This window comes from Oncorhynchus mykiss, chromosome 21, assembly GCF_057628025.1.
Source record: "Oncorhynchus mykiss isolate SJ-2025 chromosome 21, ASM5762802v1, whole genome shotgun sequence".
NCBI lineage: Eukaryota > Metazoa > Chordata > Actinopteri > Salmoniformes > Salmonidae > Oncorhynchus > Oncorhynchus mykiss.
Genome location: NC_143042.1, coordinates 38,986,009 through 39,010,926, shown reverse-complemented (window position 1 = coordinate 39,010,926; position 24,918 = coordinate 38,986,009). Strand labels below are relative to the sequence as shown.

General features: G+C 45.6%; 1 protein-coding gene across 1 annotated transcript in view; it reads right to left on the bottom strand.

The window, feature by feature from the left end:
- The window catches only part of LOC110500854 (fibroblast growth factor 11), a 137,556-nt gene that overhangs the window by 40,012 nt on the left and 72,626 nt on the right, over positions 1-24,918 (bottom strand). The window contains exon 4 of the mRNA XM_090214617.1: positions 11,545-11,648. Within this exon, the coding sequence (XP_090070743.1) occupies positions 11,545-11,648 (104 nt within the window). The remainder of the gene's footprint in view (positions 1-11,544; positions 11,649-24,918) is intronic.

Genomic DNA, 24,918 nt, shown 5'->3' with positions numbered 1-24,918 from the left:
CCAGTCTTTTACTATTTCATTTCCCCGGGAATCCAGTCCTGTCCTCTACCATTCCACCGGAAAACCAGTCCAGTACTATACCATGCCACCGGAGATCCAGTCCTGTACTATTTCATGCCACCAGGGATCTCGTCCAGTCCTGTCCTATAACATACCTCTAGAGAACCAGTCTTTTACTATTTCATTTCCCCGGGAATCCAGTCCTGTCCTCTACCATTCCACCAGAAAACCAGTCCTGTATTGTACCATGCCACCGGAAAACCAGTGCTGTACGAAACAATGTCACCAGGGAACCAGTCCTATACTATTTCATGCCACCTGAGAACCAGTCCTCTACCATGCCACCAGAGAACCAGTCCTGTACTATACCATGCCACCAGAGAACCAGTCCTGTACTATTTCATGCCACCTGAGAACCAGTCCTATACTCTACCATGCCACAAGAGAACCAGTCCTGTACTATTTCATGCCACCTGAGAACCGGTACTATACTATACCATGCCACCAGAGAACCAGTCCTGGACTATTTCATGCCACCTGAGAACAAGTCCTGTACTGTACCATGCCACCAGAGAACCAGTCCTTCACTATTTCATGCCACCAGGGAACCATTCCAGTCCTGTCCTATAACATACCTCTAGAGAACCAGTCCTGTACAATTTCATGCCACAAGGGAACCAGTCCTATACTGTACCATGCAACCAGGGAACCAGTCCTGTATTATATCATGCCACCATGGAACCAGTCCTGTATTATATCATGCAACCAGGAAACCAGTCCTGTACTATACCATGCCACCAGGGAACCAGTCCTGCACTGTACCATGGCACCAGAGAACCAGTCCTGTACTGTAACATGCGACCAGGGAACCAGTCCTGTATTATACCATGCCACCATGGAACCAGTCCTGTACTGTACCATGGAAACAGTCCTGTACTATAATATGCCCCCAGGAAACCTGTCCTGTACTATACCATGGAGCCAGTCCTTTTACGATACCAGAAAACCAGTCCTGTACTATACCATGCCACCAGGGAACCAGACCTGTACTGTACCATGCCACCTGGGGACCAGTCCTGCACTGTACCATGCCACCAGAGAACCAGTCCTGTACTATTTCATGCCACCAGAGAACAAGTCCTGTACTATTTCATGCCATCAGAGAACCAGTCCTGTACTATACCATGTTACCAGATAACCAGTCCTATACCATGCCACCAGAGTACCAGTCCTGTACTATACCATGTCACCAGAGAACTAGTCCTGTACTATTTCCTGCCACCTGAGAACCAGTCCTGTACTATTTCATGCCACCTGAGGACCAGTACTGTACTATTTCATGCCACCTGAGAACCAGTCCTATACTATACCATGCCACCAGAGAACCAGTCCTTCACTATTTCATGCCATCAGGGAACCATTCCAGTCCTGTCCTATAACATACCTCTAGAGAACCAGTCCTGTCCTATAACATACCTCTAGAGAACCAGTCCTGTACAATTTCATGCCACCTGGGAACCAGTCCTATACTGTACCATGCCACCAGAGAACCAGTCCTGTACTATTTCATGCCACCTGAGAACCAGTCCTGTGCTATACCATGTCACCAGAGAACCATTCCTGTACTATTTCATGCCACCAGGGAACCAGTCCAATACTATACCATGCCACCAGAGAACCATTCCTGTACCTTTTCTTGCCACCAGAGAACCAGTCCAGTCCTGTCCTATAACATACCTCTAGAGAACCAGTCCTGTACTATTTCATGTCCCCAGGAATCCAGTCCTGTCCTCTACCATGCCACCAGAGAACCAGTCCTATACTGTACCATGCCACCGGAGATCCAGTCCTGTACTATTTCATGACACCAGGGATCTAGTCCAGACCTGTACTGTACCATGCCACCGGAAAACCAGTCCTATAGTATACCATGCCACCAGAGAACCAGTCCTGTACTGTACCATGCCACCAGAGAACCCTTCCTGTACTATTTCATGCTACCTGAGAACCAATCCTATACTATACCATGCCACCAGAGAACCAGTCCTGTACTATTTCATGCTACCTGAGAACCAATCCTATACTATACCATGCCATCAGAGAACCAGTCCTGTACAATTTCATGCCACCAGGTTACCAGTCCAGACCTCTACCATGCCACCAGAGAACCAGTCCTGTACTATTTCATGTCACCAGAGAACCATTCCTGTACTATTTCATGCCACCTGAGAACCAGTCCTATACTATACCATGCCACCAGAGAACCAGTCCTGTACTATTTCATGCCACCTGAGAACCAGTCCTCTTCCTTTCCACAAGAGAACGAGTCTTCTACTGTACCATGCCACCCGTGAACCAGTCATGTACTATACCTTGCAACCATGCAACCAGTCCTGCACCATACCATGTCCCCAGAGAACCAGTCCTGTACTATACCATACCACCAGGGAACCAGTCCTGTACTATACCATACCACCAGGGAACCAGTCCTGTACTATACCATACCACCAGATAACCAGTCCTGTACTATTTCAGGTCCCCAGGAATCCAGTCCTGTCCTCTACCATGCCACCAGAGAACCAGTCCTGTACTATTTCATGTCCCCAGGAATCCAGTCCTGTCCTCTACCATGCCACCAGAGAACCAGTCCTATACTGTACCATGCCACGGGAGATCCAGTCCTGTACTTTTTCAAGCCACCTGAGAAACAGTCCTGTCCTATACCATGCCACCAGAGAACTAGTCTTGTACTATACCATGCCACCAGGGAACCACTCCTGTGCCATACCATGCCACCAGAGAACCAGTCCTGTACTCTATCATCCCATCAGAGATCCAGTCCTGTACTATACCATGCCACCAGGGAACCATTCCTGTGCTATACCATGCAACCAGGGAACCAGTCCTGTACAATACCATGTCCCCAGAGAACCAGTCCTGTACTATACCATGTCCCCAGAGAACCAGTCCTGTACTATACCATGTCCCCAGAGAACCAGTCATGTACTCTTTCATGTCCCCAGAGAACCAGTCATGTACTCTTTCATGTCCCCAGGGAACCAGTCCTGTACTATATCATGCCACCAGGGAACCAGTCCTGTACTATACCATACCACCAGGGAACCGGTTCTGTACTGTACCATGCCACCGGAAAACCAGTCCAGTACCATACCATGTCACCATGGAACCAGTCCTGTACCAGATCATGCCCCCAGAGAACCAGTCCTGTACTATACCGTGCAACCATGGAACCAGTCCTGTACTATACCATGCCACCAGAGAACCAGTCCTGGACTATTTCATGCCACCTGAGAACAAGTCCTGTACTATACCATGCCACCAGAGAACCAGTCCTGTACTATACCATGCCACCTGAGAACCAGTCCTATACTATACCATGCCACCAGAGAACCAGTCCTTCACTATTTCATGCCACCAGGGAACCATTCCAGTCCTGTCCTATAACATACCTCTAGAGAACCAGTCCTGTACAATTTCATGCCACAAGGGAACCAGTCCTATACTGTACCATGCAACCAGGGATCCAGTCCTGTATTATATCATGCAACCAGGAAACTAGTCCTGTACTATACCATGCCGCCAGGGAACCAGTCCTGCACTGTACCATGGCACCAGAGAACCAGTCCTGTATTATACCATGCAACCAGGGAACCAGTCCTGTACTGTACCATGGAAACAGTCCTGTACTATAATATGCCCCCAGGAAACCTGTCCTGTACTATACCATGCCACTAGAGAACCAGTCCTGTACTATTTCATGCCATCAGAGAACCAGTCCTGTACTATACCATGTTACCAGATAACCAGTCCTATACCATGCCACCAGAGTACCAGTTCTGTACTATACCATGTCACCAGAGAACTAGTCCTGTACTATTTCATGCCACCAGAGAACAAGTCCTGTACTATTTCATGCCATCAGAGAACCAGTCCTGTACTATACCATGTTACCATATAACCAGTCCTATACCATGCCACCAGAGTACCAGTCCTGTACTATACCATGTCACCAGAGAACTAGTCCTGTACTATTTCCTGCCACCTGAGAACCAGTCCTGTACTATTTCATGCCACCTGAGAACAAGTCCTGTACTATTTCATTCCACCTGAGAACCAGTCCTATACTATACCATGCCACCAGAGAACCAGTCCTTCACTATTTCATGCCATCAGGGAACCATTCCAGTCCTGTCCTATAACATACCTCTAGAGAACCAGTCCTGTCCTATAACATACCTCTAGAGAACCAGTCCTGTACTATTTCATGTCCCCAGGAATCCAGTCCTGTGCAATACCATGGAACCAGAGAACCAGTCCTGTACAGTAACATACCTCTAGAGAACCTGTCCTGTACTATTTCATGTCCCCAGGCATCCAGTCCTGTCCTCTACCATGCCACCAGAGAACCAGTCCTATACTGTACCATGCCACCGGAGATCCAGTCCTGTACTATTTCATGACACCAGGGATCTAGTCCAGACCTGTACTGTACCATGCCACCGGAAAACCAGTCCTATAGTATACCATGCCACCAGAGAACCAGTCCTGTACTGTACCATGCCACCAGAGAACCCTTCCTGTACTATTTCATGCCACCTGAGAATCAGTCCTGTACTATACCATGTCACCAGAGAACCCTTCCTGTACTATTTCATGCCACCTGAGAATCAGTCCTGTGCTATTTCATGCCAACTGAGAACCAGTCCTATACTATACCATGCCACCAGAGAACCAGTCCTGTACTATTTCATGCTACCTGAGAACCAATCCTATACTATACCATGCCGCCAGAGAACCAGTCCTGTACAATTTCATGCCACCAGGTTACCAGTCCAGACCTCTACCATGCCACCAGAGAACCAGTCCTGTACTATTTCATGCCACCAGGGAACCAGTCCAGTGCTATTTCATGCCACCTGAGAACCAGTCCTCTTCCTTTCCACAAGAGAACGAGTCCTCTACTGTACCATGCCACCCGTGAACCAGTCATGTACTATACCTTGCAACCATGCAACCAGTCCTGCACTATACCATGTCCCCAGAGAACCAGTCCTGTACTGTACCATACCACCAGATAACCTGTCCTGTACTATTTCATGCCACCAGGGAACCAGTCCTGTACTATTTCAGGTCCCCAGGAATCCAGTCCTGTCCTCTACCATGCCACCAGAGAACTAGTCCTGTACTATACCATGCCACCAGGGAACCACTCCTGTGCCATACCATGCCACCAGAGAACCAGTTCTGTACTCTATCATCCCATCAGAGATCCAGTCCTGTACTATACCATGCCACCAGGGAACCACTCCTGTGCCATACCATGCCACCAGAGAACCATTCCTGTACTCTATCATCCCATCAGAGATCCAGTCCTGTACTATACCATGCCACCAGGGAACCATTCCTGTGCTATACCATGCAACCAGGGAACCAGTCCTGTACAATACCATGTCCCCAGAGAACCAGTCCTGTACTATACCATGTCCCCAGAGAACCAGTCCTGTACTATACCATGTCCCCAGAGAACCAGTCATGTACTCTTTCATGTCCCCAGGGAACCAGTTCTGTACTGTACCATGCCACCGGAAAACCAGTCCAGTACCATACCATGTCACCATGGAACCAGTCCTGTACCAGATCATGCCACCAGAGAACCAGTCCTGTACTATAGCGTGCAACCATGGAACCAGTCCTGTACTATACCATGTCCCCAGAGAACCAGTCCTGTACTATACCATGTCCCCAGAGAACCAGTCCTTTACTATTTTATGCCACCGGGGAACCAGTCCTATGCTATACCATGCATCCAGGAAACTTGTCCTGTACTATACCATGTCCCCAGTGAAACAGTCCTGTACTTTTTTATGCATCCAGGGAACCAGTCCATTACTATACTATGCCACCAGGGAACCAGTCCTGTACTGTACCATGTCCACAGAGAACCAGTCCATTACTATAATATGCCACCAGGGAACCAGTCCTGTTCTATACCATGTCCACAGAGATCCAGTCCATTACTGTAATATGCCACCAGGGAACCAGTCCTGTACTCTTTCATGTCCCCATTAATCCAGTCCTGTACTATACCATTCCACCGGAAAACCAGTCCTCTACTATTTTATGGCACCAGGGAACCAGTCCTATACTATACCATGTCCCCAGAGAACCAGTTCTGTACTGTACCATGCCACCGGAAAACCAGTCCTGTACTATTTTATGGCACCAGGGAACCAGTCCTATACTATACTATGCCACCAGAGAACGAGTTCTCTACCATGCCACCAGAGAACCAATCCTGTACTTTACCATGCCACCAGAGAACCATTCCTGTACTGTACCATGCCACCAGAGTACCAGTCCTGTACTATACCATGCCACCAGAGAACCAGTCCTGTACTATACCATGTCACTTGAGAACCAGTCTTGTATTATACCATGCCACCAGAGAATGAGTCCTGTACTATACCATGCCACCAGAGAACCAGTCCTGTACTATACCATGCCACCAGAGAACCAGTCCTGTACTATACCATGCCACCAGAGAACCAGTCCTGTACTATACCATGCCACCAGAGAACCAGTCCTATGCTGTACCATGCCACCAGGAATCCAGTCCTGTACTATACCATGCCACCAGGAATCCAGTCCTGTACTATACCATGCCACCAGGAATCCAGTCCTGTACTATACCATGCCACCAGGAATCCAGTCCTGTACAATACCATGCCACCAGTCTTTACACACACAGGGAGGGAGGCAGGCAATCACACGCACGTCTAACTGGTGTGACACGGCTAGCTAGTCAGCTGTGCTCGCTAGTGGCCTTTCAATCGGTGACGTCACTCTCTCTTTAAATACCTTTAAATAGTTGTTTCCTTTGCTCTGCAAAGGCCACTGCTTTTGTGGAGCGATTGGCGACTGTTGTTGATGTGTGCGGAGGGGTTCTGGTTCAAGCCCAGGTTGGAGGAGAAGGACGGAAGGACGGAAGCAAACTTTAAGGCTAAAAAGACAAGGATTCAATCTTTCAATTGTTTCCATATCAAGTCTCTGTTGATTTTGTGACGTTGTTCTTACACCACACGTTCTGTGACGTGCTTTGCCTCTGTCCTTGTGGAGGTGCTTTAGTTCTTTACAGGACAGTGATCCACAGTGTATTGTTAGAAAGTTTTCAAGACACCACTTTACTTTCTTGACATTGACTGAGCTGAACCTATTTACTCTCTCTCTCTCGCGCGCGTGCGTGCGCGCTCTCGCTCTCCATCTTTCTCTCTGTGTGTCTTCTCTCCCTCTCTCTCACTCGCTCTCTCTCTCTCTCTCTCCTCTCTCTCTCTGTCTCTCTCTCTCTAGTACTAGTTGAGTGATCCTAAAATACCAGCAGTAGGTCTGAAGTGGGATGATTTAACTTCTCCTTGATCTGCTGAGAAAGACTTTCTGTTCAGAAAGCTCTCTTCTTTCAATTATATCCTTGTTTACATCCTCAGATCCTGACTTGCTTTCCTGCAGAGAGAGTGTGTTCTCTAGTTAAAGGAGACAAGAGTGGAGGAGAGGAGAGGAAAGTGTGTGTGTATGTGTGTGTGTGTGTGTGTGTGTGTGTGTGTGTGTGTGGCCTCGGAGGAGAACATAATGACAGTGTGTTGGGGCTTTGTTTGCCATAGGGACACATTAATGATTAATGCTGAGAGACTACTGGACCAGTTGTGTGCGTGTGTGTTATTGACTGTTCTTAAATTAACCCCACGACTGTACATCAATTGTTTAAAACCACACTCGCAATCCCAGCACGGTATGCTCTGTACTCTACCTACTACTTCTATATTCCGCGCCAAAGTTATGGCTATCAACGCCTTCCTAACTCACTTTGAACTTGTACACCTTTCTGATTTAAGACGTGACAGATGACATATCTTAATTTGACCCAGTTTCACACAGCAGCAAAATAATCCTGCAGCAGTGGATATTGTTTGTAGGGGTTGATACATTTTTCATTAGGGCAAATCAAGTCTGAAATGTTGAAGTGGAAATTACAAACTTTAGAAGCCTTTTTAAACCTAATAGTTTGCAAATTCCTGCAACAACATGTTCATCAAATTAAGATGCGGCAATGTACACTAATCCTCTCCAACAGGCTAGTGGAGCTTTCCATTACTACTCTCAATTTTGATGGCAGACTGTCTTTTTGAGACTAATATTGTTGTATGCGTCACGTGCAATGATGTCCGAGGGGGAAAAACTGTGTTCATTGTTTGCAGTAACTTCTTTGTTGTGGTAATATCACAAATGGATGTGGCAGTTTCACCATTAAGGATTCCATCTTTAAACTTGGAATGGTATTTACACCGAGTGTACCAAACATTAGGAACACCTTCTTAATATTGAGATGCACTCCCTTTTGCCCTGAGAACCACATGAATTTGTCAGGGCATGGACTCTACAAGTTGCTGTCAGATGCTGGCCCATGTTGACAGCAATGCTTCCCACAGTTATGTGAAGTTGGATGGATGTCCTTTGGGTGGTGGACCATTCTTGATACACATGGGAAACTGTGGACCATGAAAAACCCAGCAGCGTTGCAGTTCTTGACACTCTCAAACCGGTGCGCCTGGCACCTACTACCATACCCCGTTCAAAGGCACTTAAATATTTTGTCTTTCCCATTCAGCCTCTGAATGGCACACACATACTGTACATAAACCATGTCTCAATTGTCTAAAGGATTAAAAATCCTTCTTTATCTGGTCTCCTCCCCATCATCTACACTGATTGAAGTGGATTTAACAAGAGACATCAATAAGTGATCATAGCTTTCACCTGGATTCATGGAAAGAGCAGGTGTTCCTTATGTTTTGTACATTCGGTGTATATTGGCCTTCTGAAGAATAGTTAAAATTCTAAAGTATCACTGCATGATTTCACACCGTTACCATGACAACCTGGTGACAGTTTGGGAATTTAGCCAGGACCCCGGGGTTAATACTACCTACTCTTACGATAAGTGCCATGGGATTTTTAGTAACCATAGAGAGTCAGGACACACAATTTAACAGCCCATCCGAAAGACAGTACCCTACACAGGGCAATGTCTCCTATCACTGCCCTGGGGCATTGGGATATTATTTATTTTTGTGTGTTAAAGCGCTATAGTCCCTACCACCTTCCCTTGTTCTGATGCTTTCAGTCCTCTGAGTTACTTGGAGGTGTGTGTGTGTAGTGTATGTGAATGTGTATGGGTTTTGTGTGAAAAACTGCCACAGCAGCAGCTAGTGTTCAGGTAATTTAAGGTGAGCCTTCCTTCACACTGTGGAAAAAGACCGCTCCCTCTCTTCTCCTCTCTTCAAAGGGATTTTCTCTCTTTCTCTCTTTTGTGATTCTTTCCCCTGTGAAAATAGGTCACCTTTCTTCTGTTTGGAGAATGCCTGGGTAGTGTGGTGAAGGTGTGTGTCAAAGTGTGTGTGTGTAGATTGATCCGCCGGAAAGGCAAGGTGTTTAAAAACTTCACACCAATCCTCTGTATACCGCAGCTCCTGCAGTAGGCAGGCAATAGGCATGCAGAATGCTGACTTTGAAGTGAACGCACAGATCTACTTCAAATAGAAACTTGCACACTTTATTTACTTCACAGCAGACTAGATGGGAGCATCTCTCTTTTTACCTTCCCTCTCCACTCTCCCAGATCAAGGTGAAATACCCCTCTTAAAGAGCTGTGGACCAGTACACTGTTGATCGGCCCAAATGGCACCCTATTTTCTATAGAGTACCTTATAGGACCTGGTAAAAAAAAAAAGTGCATTCAATAGGGAATAGGGTGCCATTTAGGACATAGAGAGCACCGTGCATTAGACTGTCAGATTTATAGTGACACTGAAAACTCTATCAATGACTGTTAAACACAGTTCCATAGATACAATAAACATTCAATCAACAATTTCTCTCTCATCAGGTACTGCATCATCTATGTGGGTCTGACAGTATTTTTTACTGAACCCTTATTTTACCAGGTAAGTTGATTGAGAACACATTCTGATTTACATCAACAACCTGGGGAATAGTTACAGGGGAGACTGTTGTACATACTGCTATAACAACAGCACAGGTGATAATGTGTAGACTGAGGTACACCATTTGCCTTGATGACAGCTTTGCACACCCGTGGCATTCTCTCAACCAGCTTCATGAGGACTGTGTTTCCAACAGTCTTGAAGGAGTTCCCACATGCTGAGCACTTGTTGCCTGCTTTTCCTTCACTCTGCAGTCCAACTGATCCCAAACCATCTCAATTGGGTTGAGGTCGGGTGATTGTGGAGGTGAGGTTATCTGATGAAGCACTCCATCACTCTCCTTCTTGGTCAAATAGCCCTTACACAGCCTGGTGGTGTGTTTTGGGTCATTGTCCTATTGAAAAATGAAGGATAGCCCCACTAAGCGCAAACCAGATGGGATGGTGTATCGCTGCAGAATGCTGTGGTAGCCATGCTGGTTAAGTGTGCCTTGAATTCAAAATAAATTACTGACAGTGTCACCAGCATAGCACCCCCACACCATCACACCACCTCCTCCATGCTTCACGGTGGGAACCACACATACAGAGATCAGATACTCTGTATCTCACAAAGACACGGCGGTTACAACCAAAAATCACAAATTTAGACTCATCAGACCAACAGACAGATTTTCAACAGTCTAATGTCCATTGCTCGTTTCTTGACCCAAGCAAGTCTCTTCTTGTTATTGGTGTCCTTTAATAGGGGTTTCTTTGCAGCAATTTGACCATGAAGGCCTGATTCACACAGCCTCTTCTGAACAGTTGATGAGGAGATGTGTCTGTTACTTGCTGGTAACTCTAATGAACTTATTCTCTGCAGCAGATGTGACTCTGTCTTCCTTTCCTGTGGCGGTCCTCATGACAGCCAGTTTCATCATAGCACTTGATGGTTTTTGCGACTGCACTTGAAGAAACTTTCAAAGTTCTTGACATTTTCTGTTAGTTTCTCTTTGCTTTTTTTGAGCTGTTCTTGCCATAATATGGACTTAGTCTTTTACCAAATAGGGCTATCTTCTGTATACCACCCCTACCTTGTCACAACACAACTGATTGGCTCAAACGCATTAAGAAGGAAAGAAATTCCTAAATGAACTTTTAACAAGGCACACCTGTTAATTTAAATGCATTCCTGGTAACAACCTCATGAAGCTGGTTGAGAGAATGCCAAGAGTGCGCAAAGCTGTCATCAATGCAAATGGTGGCTACTTTGAAGAATCTCAAATATAACAAATATTTAGATTTGTTTAACAATTTTTTGGTTACTACATGATTCCATGTGTTATTTCATAGTTGTGATGTCTCTTCACTATTATTCTACAATGTAGAAAATAGTAAAAAATAAAGAAAAACCCTTGAATGAGTAGGTGTCCCTATGCTGCTATAACTTCATAAGAGGTTGCCGTACCGAGGTGTAGAGATGCTATAAACTATAGTAGAAGTGGCATCTATAGCATCATAACGTTAATAATAATTTGTTGCCTTACCGAAGTGTAGAGGTATCCATCGCTGTTCATCCCAATGTAGAGCCCTGTCTTAGTGCTCTGGATGGCTACTATCCTCAGGCCCACAGGAATCAAGTTGAACTGCACTGCAAAACAGACACAATGACAAGAAATAGAGGGATTGGGGAGAGGGAGAGAGAGGTGTTAGAGTAATCTGCCCTTGTTTCTTACTAAAAACCTTCTCGGTGTTTAAAAAAGACAATTGGAGCCTCCTCTCGTTTCATTCCTCCCACCATCCGCCAGAGAGAAGGAAGAGAGGAAGAGGCCACCTGGGGCGATCAAGCTTTTAGAGACGCTTCAGCCGCTTCCTTCAGCGCGCCCTTCTGCCACAAATAACTAAATCTCACCCGAGTTACTTGATTTAAAGGGCGGCAGGTAGCCTAGTGGTAGAGCATTGGATCAGTAACCGAAAGATAGCTGGTTTGAATCCCTGAGCCGACAAGGTGTAAAATCCATTGTGCCCTAATTTGCTTCAGGCCTGCCCTACTACTATGGTTGACCCTGTAAAACAACACATTTCATTGCACCTACCCGGTGTATCTGACAATAAAACATATTTTTTTCTGTTTGAGGTAGGGGAGAGAGGGAGGGAGATAGACGGAGATAGAAAGAGAGAGGAGAAAGGAGACAGAGGACAGTGGGAAAGAGGGATTGGCAAATGAGAGGGAGAGAGAGAACAGAAGGCTTTATGCCTCTGGAATACATTACTGAGTGACACCTCTTAAAACACCTCTTAACAACACTGTAAACACCACATTCATTTAGTTTTCTGTCTTTTTAATGCAGTTGAGTGCATCTCCTCTATTTTGAACCTTTTTAATGTGCATTGTTTTCCATAAAGACACCACATCTGGGTCAATGTAAAAAGCATTATGTGTGTGTTTGTGCGTTGTCAGAGAGTCTTGACCATAAGCCCTCTGTGTTGGGGGGGGGGGGGGGGGGGGGGGGGGGGGGGGGATATGCTAAGTAACATGTTAACTTGAGTGATATTGACAAAACGCCCCTCGGCTACACAACACTGCGGGAGCCATGCAGATTTTAAACGGACGCCTGAAAGCATTGCGGCCCCAAAAAACCCAGCCAGGAATAGTAGCTTTGAATAGGCCATTTAATAGTCAGTTTAAAAATGGAAGAACAACAGCAACAACTGCTTTCGTCTAATAGGGTTTTCTTGCTGAAAGAAAGAGAGTGATGATAGGATGGGTGATGAAGGAGTGCAGGCTGCCCTGGTCCTCTGTATCCCCCCCCCCTCCCCCCGCTCTCTCTAGGCCCTGCTTTTATTTGTTCTATCGATCCCTGAATCTCAACCAGGCCGTTTCGCAAATGAACATGGTGTCACTAAAGACCACGGAGAAGGTGACACATAGAAGAGCACACACAGTCCCTCTCTCTTGTCTCTCTCTCTCTCACACACTCACACAGCCATACTTACACGTATAGAATATATAGTACCCCCTACTCACACATGGAGTCTATGACCCTCTGTAACCCTGGACACTGCTACAGACAGACACTCTCTCGCTCTCTCTTCCTTTCTCTCTCATTTTGACCATTCGCTCTCCTGTATCTCAGTTTCACTCTCCCCTTCCCTCTCCTTTCTCCAATCTCCTCTCTTTAACTCGCTCTCTCTCTCTCTCTCTCTCTCTCTGTGTGTATCTACATTGCCTTTAGAAATGATTCAGACCCCTCCACATTTTTCTGTTACAAAGTTCGATAAAAATTGATTTTTGTCAACTATCAACAAAAATGATCTAATGTCAAATTGGATAAAGAATTCTAACATTTGTAAAAAAATGTAAAAAATAAAGTTAACAAAAATAATACACTACATGACCAAAAGTATGTGGACACTTGCTCGTCGGAACTCTTTAACAAGGGGTTGGTCCCCCCTTTGCTGCTATAACAGCCTCCACTCTTCTGGGAAGGCATTCCACTAGATGTTGGAACATTGCTGCGGGGACTTGCTTCCATACAGCCTAAAAAGCATTAGTGAGGTCGGCACTGATGTTGGGCGATTAGGCCTGGCTCGCAGACTGTCTTCCAATTCATCACAAAGGTGTTCGATGGGGTTGAGGTCAGGGCTCTGTGCAAGCCAGTCAAGTTTTTCCCATCGATCTTGACAAGCCATTTCTGCATGGACCTCACTTTGTTCCTGGAGGCATTGTCATGCTGAAACAGGAAAGGCCATTCCCCAAACTGTTGCCACAAAGTTGGAAGCCCAGAGTCGTCTAGAATTTCATTGTATGCAGTAGCGTTCACTAGAACTAAGGAGCCTAGACCAAAACATGAAAAACAGCCCCAGACCATTATTCCTCTTCCACCAATATTTACAGTTGGCACTGTGCATTGGGGCAGGTAGCGTTCTCCTGGCATCCACCAAACCCAGATTCATCCGTCGGGATGTCAAATAGTGAAGCATGATTCATCACTCTAGAGAACACATTTCCACTGCTCCAGAGTCCAATAGCTGCAAGCTTTACACCACTCCAGCCGACGCTTGGCATTGCGCATGGTGATCTTAGGCTTGTGTGCGGCTGCTCGGCCATGGAAACCCATTTCATGAAGCTCCCAACAAACAGTTTGGAAACTGGTAGTGAATGTTGCAATCGAGGCCGGACAATTTTTATGCGCTTCAGCACTTTGCGGTCCTGTTCTGTGAGCTTGTGTGGCCTACCACTTTGCGGCCTACCACTTTGAGTCGTTGTTGCTCCTAGATGTTTCCACTTCACAATAACAGCACTTACTGTTGACTGGGGCAGCTCTAGCAGGGCAGAAATTTGACAAACTGACTTGTTGGAAAGGTGGCATCCTATGACGGTCCAACGTTGAAAGTCACTGAGCCCTTCAGTAAAGCTATTCTACTATGTTTGTCTATGGAGATGCATGGCTGTGTACTTGATTTTATACAGCTGTCAGCAACGGCTGTGGATGAAATAGCCAATCCACTCATTTGAAGGGGTGTTCACATATGTTTGTATATATTGTGTATCTTGATTTAATATTTTAACATGTATTGATAAGTATTCAACCCCCTTAATCAATACATGTTAGAATCATATTTGGCAGTGATCTGGGTAAGTCTCTAAGAGCTTTGCACACCTGGATTGTCAAGTTGGTTGTTGATCATTGTTAAACAAACATTTTCAAGTTTTGCCATAGTTTTTCAAGCTGATTTTAAGTCAAACTGTAACTCGGGCCACTCAGGAACATTCAATGTCGTCTTGATAAGCAACTATTGGCCTTTTCTTTTAGGTTACTGTCCTGCTGAAATGTGAATTTGTATCCCAGTGTTTGTTGATAAGCAGACTGAACCAGGTTTTCCTCTAGGATTTTGCCTGTGTTTAGCCATACCATTTCTTTTTATCCTAAACAACTCCCTGAAACTTGCAGATGACAAGCATACCTGTACCATGATGCAGCCACCACAATGCTTGAAAATATGAAGAGTGGTACTCAGTGATGTGTTTTTTTGGATTTGCCTCAAACACAACGCTCTCATAAAGTTAATTTATTTGCCAAATTTTGGCAGTTGTACTTTAGTGCCTTATTGCACTAACGTAAAACTAAGTTAGGAAGGACGCCTGTATTTCTGTAGTGAATGGGTGTATTGACACACCATTCAAAGAGTAATGAATAACTTCACCATGCTCAAAAGTATATTCAATGACTGCAATAGGTGCACTTCTTTGTGAGGCACTGGGAAACGTCCCTAGTCTTTGTGGTTGAATCTGTATTTGAAATGCACTGCTCAACTGAGAGGCCTTATAGATAATTGGATGTGTGGGGTACAGAAATGAGGTAGTCATTCAAAAATCATGTTAAACACTATTATTGCATACAGAGTGAGTCCATGCAACATGCATTAACAAAGGGGTTGAATACCAAGACATTTCAGAATTTTAAATTCAGGCTGTAACACAACAACATGTGGAAAAAGTCTAGGGGTGTGAATACTTTCTGAAGATACTGTATCTACTATGTTTTCCACATTCCTATTAATCTCTCCCTCCCTCCCACCTCTCTCATAACACTCATTCTCTCTACGAGAGTGAGAGTTAGTCCTCCTTTCTCTCTCCATGAAAGGTGTCTCTCTTTCTAATCATATGGATTACAGCAGATAATAGGTCAGCCTGCCGTTTCTCTCTTTCGCTTCCCCTTCTCTTTCTTCCCCTCCCCTCTTTCTTTCTCAAGACTCTCAGCGTGGCGCTGGGGAGACTGCTAGGTTAATTAAAGTTGTTAGAGTAAGAGACAGAGGGAGGGAGAGAGCGAAAGAGAGAGATAGAGATGGGTGGGGGGAGATGGGGAGATAGGCGGCTTTGCTGAATCAATCCCAGCAAGTCAATACACAATAAATAAACGAGGAGAACAACAACCAGGAAGGCAGGGAGGAAGGGGTGATGGATGGATGGAAGGTATGGAGGAGAGGGAGGAAGGGGAGATGGATGGAAGGCATGGAGGAGAGGGAGGAAGGGGAGATGGATGGAAGGCATGGAGGAGAGGGAGGAAGGGGAAATGGATGGAAGGCATGAAGGAGAGGGAGGATGGGGAGATGGATTGAAGGTATGGAGGAGAGAGAGGAAGGGGAGATGGATGGAAGGTATGGAGGAGAGTGAAGATGGGGAGATGGATGGAAGGTATGGAGGAGAGTGAGGATGGGGAGATGGATGGAAGGTATGGAGGAGAGGGAGGATGGGGAGATGGATGGAAGGTATGGAGGAGAGTGAGGATGGGGAGATGGATGGAAGGTATGGAGGAGAGGGAGGATGGGGAGATGGATGGAAGGTATGGAGGAGAGGGAGGATGGGGAGATGGATGGAAGGTATGGAGGATGGGGAGATGGATGGAAGGTATGGAGGGGAGGGAGGATGGGGAGATGGATGGAAGGTATGGAGGAGAGGGAGGATGGGGAGATGGATGGAAGGTATGGAGGAGAGTGAGGAAGGGGAAATGGATGGAAGGCATGAAGGAGAGGGAGGATGGGAGATGGATGGAAGGTATGGAGGAGAAGGAGGATGGGGAGATGGATGGAAGGTATGGAGGAGCGGGCATCAGTGGTCTTTCTGAAGATGTTGTGCTGTATTGAGCCGAGAACGAGAGGATTAGCTGTCTGTGTCATGGAGAGAGTTCAACACATGGACAGGAAGTAGAGGGACAGGAAGTAGAGGGACTACAAGTAGAAGAAACACAGGAAGTATTGCTCATTCTCAACTTCCTGTTTGGGGTGACGGGTGAGAGAGACCTAATACTCGTACTTGCGTCCTAAATAGTAGGCCGTTTGAGTATGTGAAAAATGTAGTTTAATAGTATGTGACATTTTGAAGATTGAGTATACTTTCAAAGCCTGGATGTCATACTCATTTTGGCTTTGACAACAGCTGATCAGTTAGATATGGGGACATACTAGCGAAATCAATGAATAGCGGGAAACAAAGTATTCTCAATATGTGAAAATAAAACGAGTTAATAGTATGTGAATTTTCTTAAATCAAGTATGGTTTAAATGCCAGGATGTTATAGTCATTTAGGCTCTTCATCTAGTAGAATGCACACTTTCCCACAGTGCATTGGAAGAGGTGAGCTGCGAATGATAGTGCCGGGTGCTCTTCAAGTAGCCAAACAACAAAACGAGGTTACTTAATTGGGAAGATGCTGTACAGCAAAGCTTCTGCAGTGATGTTCAAATGTAAGCTAAGTTGTTTTTTGTTCTCCTTTAAATGAACATGAGTGTCGCTACATCTTTGAAAACAGAAGTCTTTATTTGTGTGCTTTTTTTTGTCATTGAAAAGTGCTTATTTTGAAAAGTGTTCCTTCGTCAGAGCTTTTAAACTAAATACTAAACCATCTTTTGATTTCTGAATGTGTCGGCACCGGGGATTCGGGATGTGGCTGCATTATTGATGACGTGTTAATCGGGACTTGTGATTTGAACACATTGATTGTTTTCGTTTTGTAGGCTAGGCTACATATATAATTATTACATGTATGGATCAGGCCTTTAGCAGTCATTCTGATCTCATTTCCAATGATCATGGCTTTAGTTTATTATGTTGCTGTCCAGTGGTTCTGAATTTGCGATGCACCCGACTGTCCATGTTTTTTTTTTGTGCAATAGCCTTAGTTTTGCTGTATACTAGGCTATTTGATTTAATTCATATATGTTACAGCACTTTGGTTTCACTAATAAATATGTTGAAATGGAACCAAATTATATGTTTCTGTCTTCAGTCCTTTTTAAATAGGATAGATGGGCGATATGGGCTACGGTAAAGGTCTAATAGTCTGCATATAACCAGCCTGAGTAGGATTATAACTCCATTCCTATTCTATTCAGAGTTTAGAGAAATTAATCAAATTGGAAAGGATCTATTATCAGGTGCATGTCTGTTGAATTTGGAAAGATCCACCTGAACTAGGCCCCGCCCCACCTACTCAGCCAGTCAGGAGCCGCTACTGCGTTGCGGCCATGGCATGCTACATCATTTTTTCTAAACGGTATGTGCTAAATGGTAGGCAGTTTAAGTATGAAGTACACCTAGTATGGGTATTCAGACAGTCACTCATTGTTAAGGGCTTGGGTGTTCGACATGTTATTGAAGTATAGTGTCATACTCTTTTTATGTTCAAAGCCTGAGTGCACCCCTATCGGGCTGTCACTCATCTCTCATCGCCATGGCAATGCTGCTGTAAGGGATTAGAGTTGCCTGGATGGCTGGTGACAAGCTTCTGCTCCCTTCACCATCACTCACCAATCAGATCAGAGACAGATCAACAGGAAGAGGATAGGGGTCACGAGAGGTCAAATACTATAGAGACCACAAGCCATCTACCCATACCTCTATTTTTAGGATATATAATACAAAATATATATATATTATTTTCTCAATTTCTCTCTCTCCCCACCTACTCACACAACCTTTAAACTCTATCTACCTGCCTCTGTCTGTCTGTCAAACATTTTGTATGCATTTAACCTGACTCTATTCCTTTAGTGCTGTTGTTTCCCTATCTAGTTCTCTCATTCAATCCCCTCTTCTTGTCTTTCATTCTCCCTCCTGCGAAGCTAAGATCTCTTATTCTACTCTCATGCATCTGTATTGTTCTAAATCCTAATTTCTCAGCACCTCTTCTTTCTTCACTCTTTTCTCTCTGTCTCCTTGACTCACTCTTTCTCTCTCTCTCCTCTCTCTTTCGCTCTCTCTGTCTCCCTGACTCACTCTCTTTCCCTCTCTCTCACACAATAGTTCCTTGATTTCACCTTCTCCATATTCCTCTCCCGCTCATCAAATCAAATCAAATGTATTTATAAAGCCCTTCTTACATCAGCTGATATCTCAAAGTGCTGTACAGAAACCCAGCCTAAAACCCCAGCAAGCAATGCAGGTGTAGAAGCACGGTGGTTAGGAAAAACTCCCTAGAAAGGCCAACACCTAGGAAGAAACCTAAAGAGGAACCAGGCTATGAGGGGTGGCCAGTCCTCTTAAGGCTGTGCCGGGTGGAGATTATAACAGAACATGGCCAAGATGTTCAGAAATGACCAGCATGGTCAAATAATAATAATCACAGTAGTTGTTGAGGGTGCAACAAGTCAGCACCTCAGGAGTAAATGTCAGTTGGCTTTTCATAGCCGATCATTAAGAGTATCTCTACCGCTCCTGCTGTCTCTAGAGAGTTGAAAACAGCAGGTCTGGGACAGGTAGCACGTCCGGTGAACAGGTCAGGGTTTCATAGCCTCAGGCAGAATAGTTGAAACTGGAGCAGTAGCACGGCCAGGTGGACTGGGGACAGCAAGGAGTCATCATGCCAGTTAGTCCTGAGGCATGGTCCTCTCATCCTCTCTCTCTCTCATCCTCTCTCAATTCAATTTCAATTTAAGGGCTTTATTGGCATGGGAAACATATGTTAACATTGCCAAAGCAAGTGAAGTAGGTAATAAACAAAAGTGAAATAAACAATAAACATTAACAGTTAACATTACACTCACAAAGTTCCAAAAGAATAAAAACACTTCAAATGTCATTATCTCTCTCTCCCTCTTGCTCACTCTCTCTCTCTCTGTGTGTGTGTGTGTGTGTGTGTGTGTGTGTGTGTGTGTGTGTGTGTGTGTGTGTGTGTGTGTGTGTGTGTGTGTGTGTGTGTGTGTGTGTGTGTGTGTGTGTGTGTGTGTGTGTGTGTGTGTGTGTGTGTGTGTGTGTGTGTGTGTGTGTGTGTGTGTGTGTGTGTTATTGAGTTGCTGAAACTGAAAAGACGATGTCAGCCTAGACCAATCCCGAAGCTGAGAGCGATGAATAAATGTTTTTCACAGCAGGAATTGGAGGGGATAAATGTTCAGGGAATCAAGTTAACTGGTCTTTATGGATTTCTGATGGAATTTCCATTCCTCCCACTCCCCCTGTCCCTCCGGATGGATGGAGATCTCCAAAGCAGGCCAAATCCATTGACACCACCCTTTCAAACCCAATATCTCACTTTCTTGTCTTTCTCTGCAACTCTCTGGTTCTCTGCTTTTCTCTGTCTCAGCCACCCTCTTGTAAACTTATCTCGCAGCCTCTCACCCTCCCTTCCTCTCTCTTTCTCACCCTCTCTCTTTCACTCTCTCTCTCACCCTCCCTTCCTCTCTCTTTCTCACCCTCTCTCTCTTTCACCCTCTCTCTCTCACCCTCCCTTCCTCTATCTTTCTCACCCTCTCTCTCTTTCACCCTCTCTCTCTTTCACCCTCTCTCTCTCACCCTCCCTTCCTCTCTCTTTCTCACCCTCTCTCTCTCACCCACCCTTCCTCTCTCTTTCTCACCCTCTCTCTCTTTCACCATCTCTCTTTCAATCCTCTCTCTCACCCTCCCTTCCTCTCTCTTTCTCACCCTCTCTCTCTTTCACCCTCTCTCTATTTCACCCTCTCTCCCCATCCTCCCTTCCTCTCTCTTTCTCACCCTTTCTCTCTTTCACCCTCTCTCTCTCACCCTCCCTTCCTCTCTCTTTCTCACCCTCTCTCTCTTTCACCCTCTCTTTCTTTCACCCTCTCTCTCTCACCCTCTCTGTATTTTTCTCCCTCGTCATTTCATTTTCCAGTCTGTTTCTTCTTCCTGCCTTTTTGTGTAGGACGGGAGAATCCCTCCTCTCTTGGTACATCCTCCCCCACTCCTCTCCACCTCTCTTCCCCTGTCTCCCCTCCCTCCTCCATGTCCGTCAGGTGGGAGGTCTGGCTCTCTTACACACACATTCATGTCACCGTGACAATCCACTGGTCAGTCCAGCTGGACAGAGAAGAGGTGTCCAAACTCTGGATACCCCTTCTCTCCTTCTTTCTCTCCATCCCTCCCTCCTCCCCCTTTCCCTCATTACCCCATTACATAACCATCTGAAAGAGAGAGAGAGAGAGGTGGGGGGGTAGAGAAAAAGCCAGTCTCTTGTACCTCCCACCAGAGGGGGGAGACACAGTGATTGAATGGCCATCAGTGGCTCGCCAGCTGCTTCTTTGGCAGCGCATTCCCTCCTCTCTCTCTATCCTCTTTCCCTCATCTCTCATCCCTCCCCTCTCTCCCTATTATCTGTCTTCCCCTCTGTTCCTCTGCTCGCTTCCCTCCCTCCCTCCCTTGCTTCCCCCTTTCTCTTTCCCTCCCTTCCTCCATCCCTTCAAAGGTCCAGACCTCTAAAGTCATAGAGGAAGAAAATAAGTATTTTCCCCCGAGATGAGAGCAGAGGGGTTGAATCAAGACATAGGTGATGGGAGTGGATGTATACCCCCATCCCCCCTTTCCCTCCTGGGTGGGTGCTGGTTCCTGTGGCCCGACCCGTCGTGGCTGTAAGGGGGCCTTGGGGGAAAGTTCCCATGGCTGAAGCCGGGGGCTGGATCTATGTGTCCAGGTTGGGGGATGGGTCTATGTGCCCAGGACTGGGGCCTTGTGTCTGGGGTCTGTCAGGGGGCCGGGGGTGGAAGTTCCCAGGGCGGAGGCTGAAGGCTGTGAGGGGGCCGCAGGGGTCATCCTGACAGGCCGGCGTTAGTAAAATTAGCAATTAACTGACAGGGCGGTGCAGCCGCAGTGTGTAATACCCCTGGCCAGGGACCAAACACCCAGGGGCCTCCGCCAACAACAGCCTCTCTACTTAATTGTCAGAGCGAGGGAGGGAGGGATGCATCCCATCCCAGTGTCCTTTGACAACTTCCAACGGTCAAATGTACTTTGAGGGAGTTTATCTATGTTTTTGTGTGTGTGTGTGTGTGTGTGTGTGTGTGTTCGTTGAACATAAGACAGATCTAGACGTAAAATTATTTAACCTTTATTTAAACAGGGGGTCACATTGAGATGAAGAATCTCTTTACACAGAGAGCCCTGTGCACATCACAATAAAAACATAAACAACATACAGTCGTGGCCAAAAGTTTTGAGAATGACACAAATATAAATTTTCACAAAGTTTGCTGCTTCAGTGTCTTTAGATATTTTGTCAGATGTTACTATGGAATACTGAAGTATAATTACAAGCATTTCATAAGAGTCAAAGGCTTTTATTGACAATTACATTAAGTTGATGCAAAGAGTCAATATGTGCAGTGTTGACCCTTCTTTTTCAAGACCTCTGCAATCCGCCCTGGCATGCTGTCAATTAACTTCTGCGCCACATCCTGACTGATGGCAGCCCATTCTTGCATAATCAATGCTTGGAGTTTGTCAGAATTTGTGGATTTGTGTTTGTCCACCTGCCTCTTGAGGATTGACCACAAGTTCTCAATAGGATTAAGGTCTGGGGAGTTTCCTGGCCATGGACCCAAAATATCAATGTTTTGTTCCCCGAACCACTTAGTTATCACTTTTGCCTTATGGCAAGGTGCTCCATCATGCTGGAAAAGACATTGTTCGTCACCAAACTGTTCCTGGATGGTTGGGAGAAGTTGCTCTCGGAGGATGTGTTGGTACCATCCTTTATTCATGGCTGTGTTCTTAGGTAAAATTGTGAGTGAGCCCACTCTCTTGGCTGAGAAGCAACCCCACACATGAATGGTCTCAGGATGCTTTACTGTTGGCATGACACAGGACTGATGGTAGCGCTCACCTTGTCTTTTCCGGACAAGCTTTTTTTCCGGTTGTCCCAAACAATCGTAAAGGGGATTCATCATCGAAAATGACTTTACCCCAGTCCTCAGCAGTCCAATCCCTTTTGCAGAATATCAGTCTGTCCCTGATGTTTTTCCTGGAGAGAAGTGGCTTCTTTGCTGCCCTTCTTGACACCAGGGCGTCCTCCAAAAGTATTCACCTCACTGTGCGTGCAGATGCACTCACACCTGCCTGCTGCCATTCCTGAGCAATCTCTGTACTGGTGGTGCCCCGATCCCGCAGCTTAATCAACTTTAGGAGACGGTCCTGGCGCTTGCTGGACTTACTTGTGTGCCCTGAAGCCTTCTTCACAACAATTGAACCGCTCTCCTTGAAGTTCTTGATGATCCGATAAATGGTTAATTTAGGTGCAATCTTACTGGCAGCAATATACTTGCCTTTGAAGCCCTTTTTGTGCAAAGCAATGATGACGGCACGTGTTTCCTTGCAGGTAACCATGATTGACAGAGGAAGAACAATGATTCCAAGCACCACCCTCCTTCCAGTCTGTTATTCGAACTCAATCAGCATGACAGAGTGATCTCCAGCCTTGTCCTTGTCAACACTCACACCTGTGTTAACGAGAGAATCACTGAAATGATGTAAGCTGGTCCTTTTGTGTCAGGGCTGAAATGCAGTGGAAATGTTTTTGGGGATTCAGTTCATTTGCATGGCAAAGAGGGACTTTGCAATGAATTGCAATTCATCTGATCACTCTTCATAACATTCTGGAGTATATGCAAATTGCCATCATACAAACTGAGGCAGCAGACTTAATATTTGTGTAATTCTCAAAACGTTTGGCCACGACTGTACACATGTGTATAAAACAATACAATTCAGCACAACAACAAAAATCACATTCATACATAGAGGTCCTCAATCAATAATGGAAACTGCCTGAGTTACACCGGCACATCTAACTGCAGTGAACTCTGCAGATTGTTCCACAAATTAGGGGCAAAAAATGCAAAACACAGATTTTCCCAAATCTGTGGAGACTGGAGGGATCTCTAGTGTTATCCATTCCCGGTTTGGTAACTCATGATTTTAACTTAATGAATGATGGTACATATAGAGGGAGTTTCTGTCAGATTGCTTTGTAAATAAATCAAAGAGAATGCAGCTCTCTTCTTCCAGACAGAGAGGTCCAGCCCACATTTTTCTGGGATTTTAGGACTCAATGATGAGCCCTAAAATTGTCCCCTGTGATAAAGCATATTGCTGAATGGCGTGTGTGTGTGTGTGTGTGTGTGTGTGTGTGTGTGTGTGTGTGTGTGTGTGTGTGTGTGTGTGTGTGTGTGAGAAAGTAGCGTGTGTTTGTCCTGTTAGCAAGAGAGAGCAGGGGAAGCCTGGGTAGGCCTGGTCCATCAGAACACTCCAGACTGTGAGTGTGTCCATAATGGAAACCTATTCCCGACATAGTATACTATGCAATATGGAACCTGGTCAAAAGTAGTGTACTACTTGGGGAATGTAATTTGGGAGGCAGCTTGTCTCTGTAGAACTCAGATATGAATCTGACTGTTTCCTCCTTAATTATTTATCTCCATTTGCTGCTGATTTGGCCCTTTACTGACTGGCCTCAGCACACTCTGCAGTGGGGTGTGTAATTACACACATATCCACACACACACACACACATGGACACACACACATGCAAACACACACACACATGGACATGTACACAGGCAGACACACACACACGCATCTGGGCATGCACGTAAACACACACGCACACACACACTTTTTTCATAGAAGAGGTCAGGGAACAGGTTGGGGTCCCACCCTGGGGCTGATGGCAGAGAGAAAGAGAGGGGGAGAAGGAGAGAGGCTGAGGAGGCTACGCTGTAGTGAGACAAACAGCTAGGCAGGTCCATCAGCCACTCAGAACCACAGTTGTGGTGAATGAGAGGAACCTCCGTTCCCTCCACAGGGAGGCCTGCCATTCTGTTCTGGCCTACAGTAAATACAAAATGAGATATTCCAGACCTTGATCATAGACGCTCAAACACATACACAAACAGAGACGCATGCACACACTTCGCACACACACACACACGCAAAACACTAATCTATCCCATTCAATATTCTGTGCGGTGGGGTAGATGATTATGCCGTTGTGATGTCAATCACTCAACAATTCTACCGTGCTGTGGGAATGAATAAATAATCTGCTTTGAATGAAAAGTGAACGATTTATGAGTCCTTTACTGGGCTGTACATGCCAGATCTCCCTCCATCCGCCTCTTTCTCTCTCTCCCTCTCT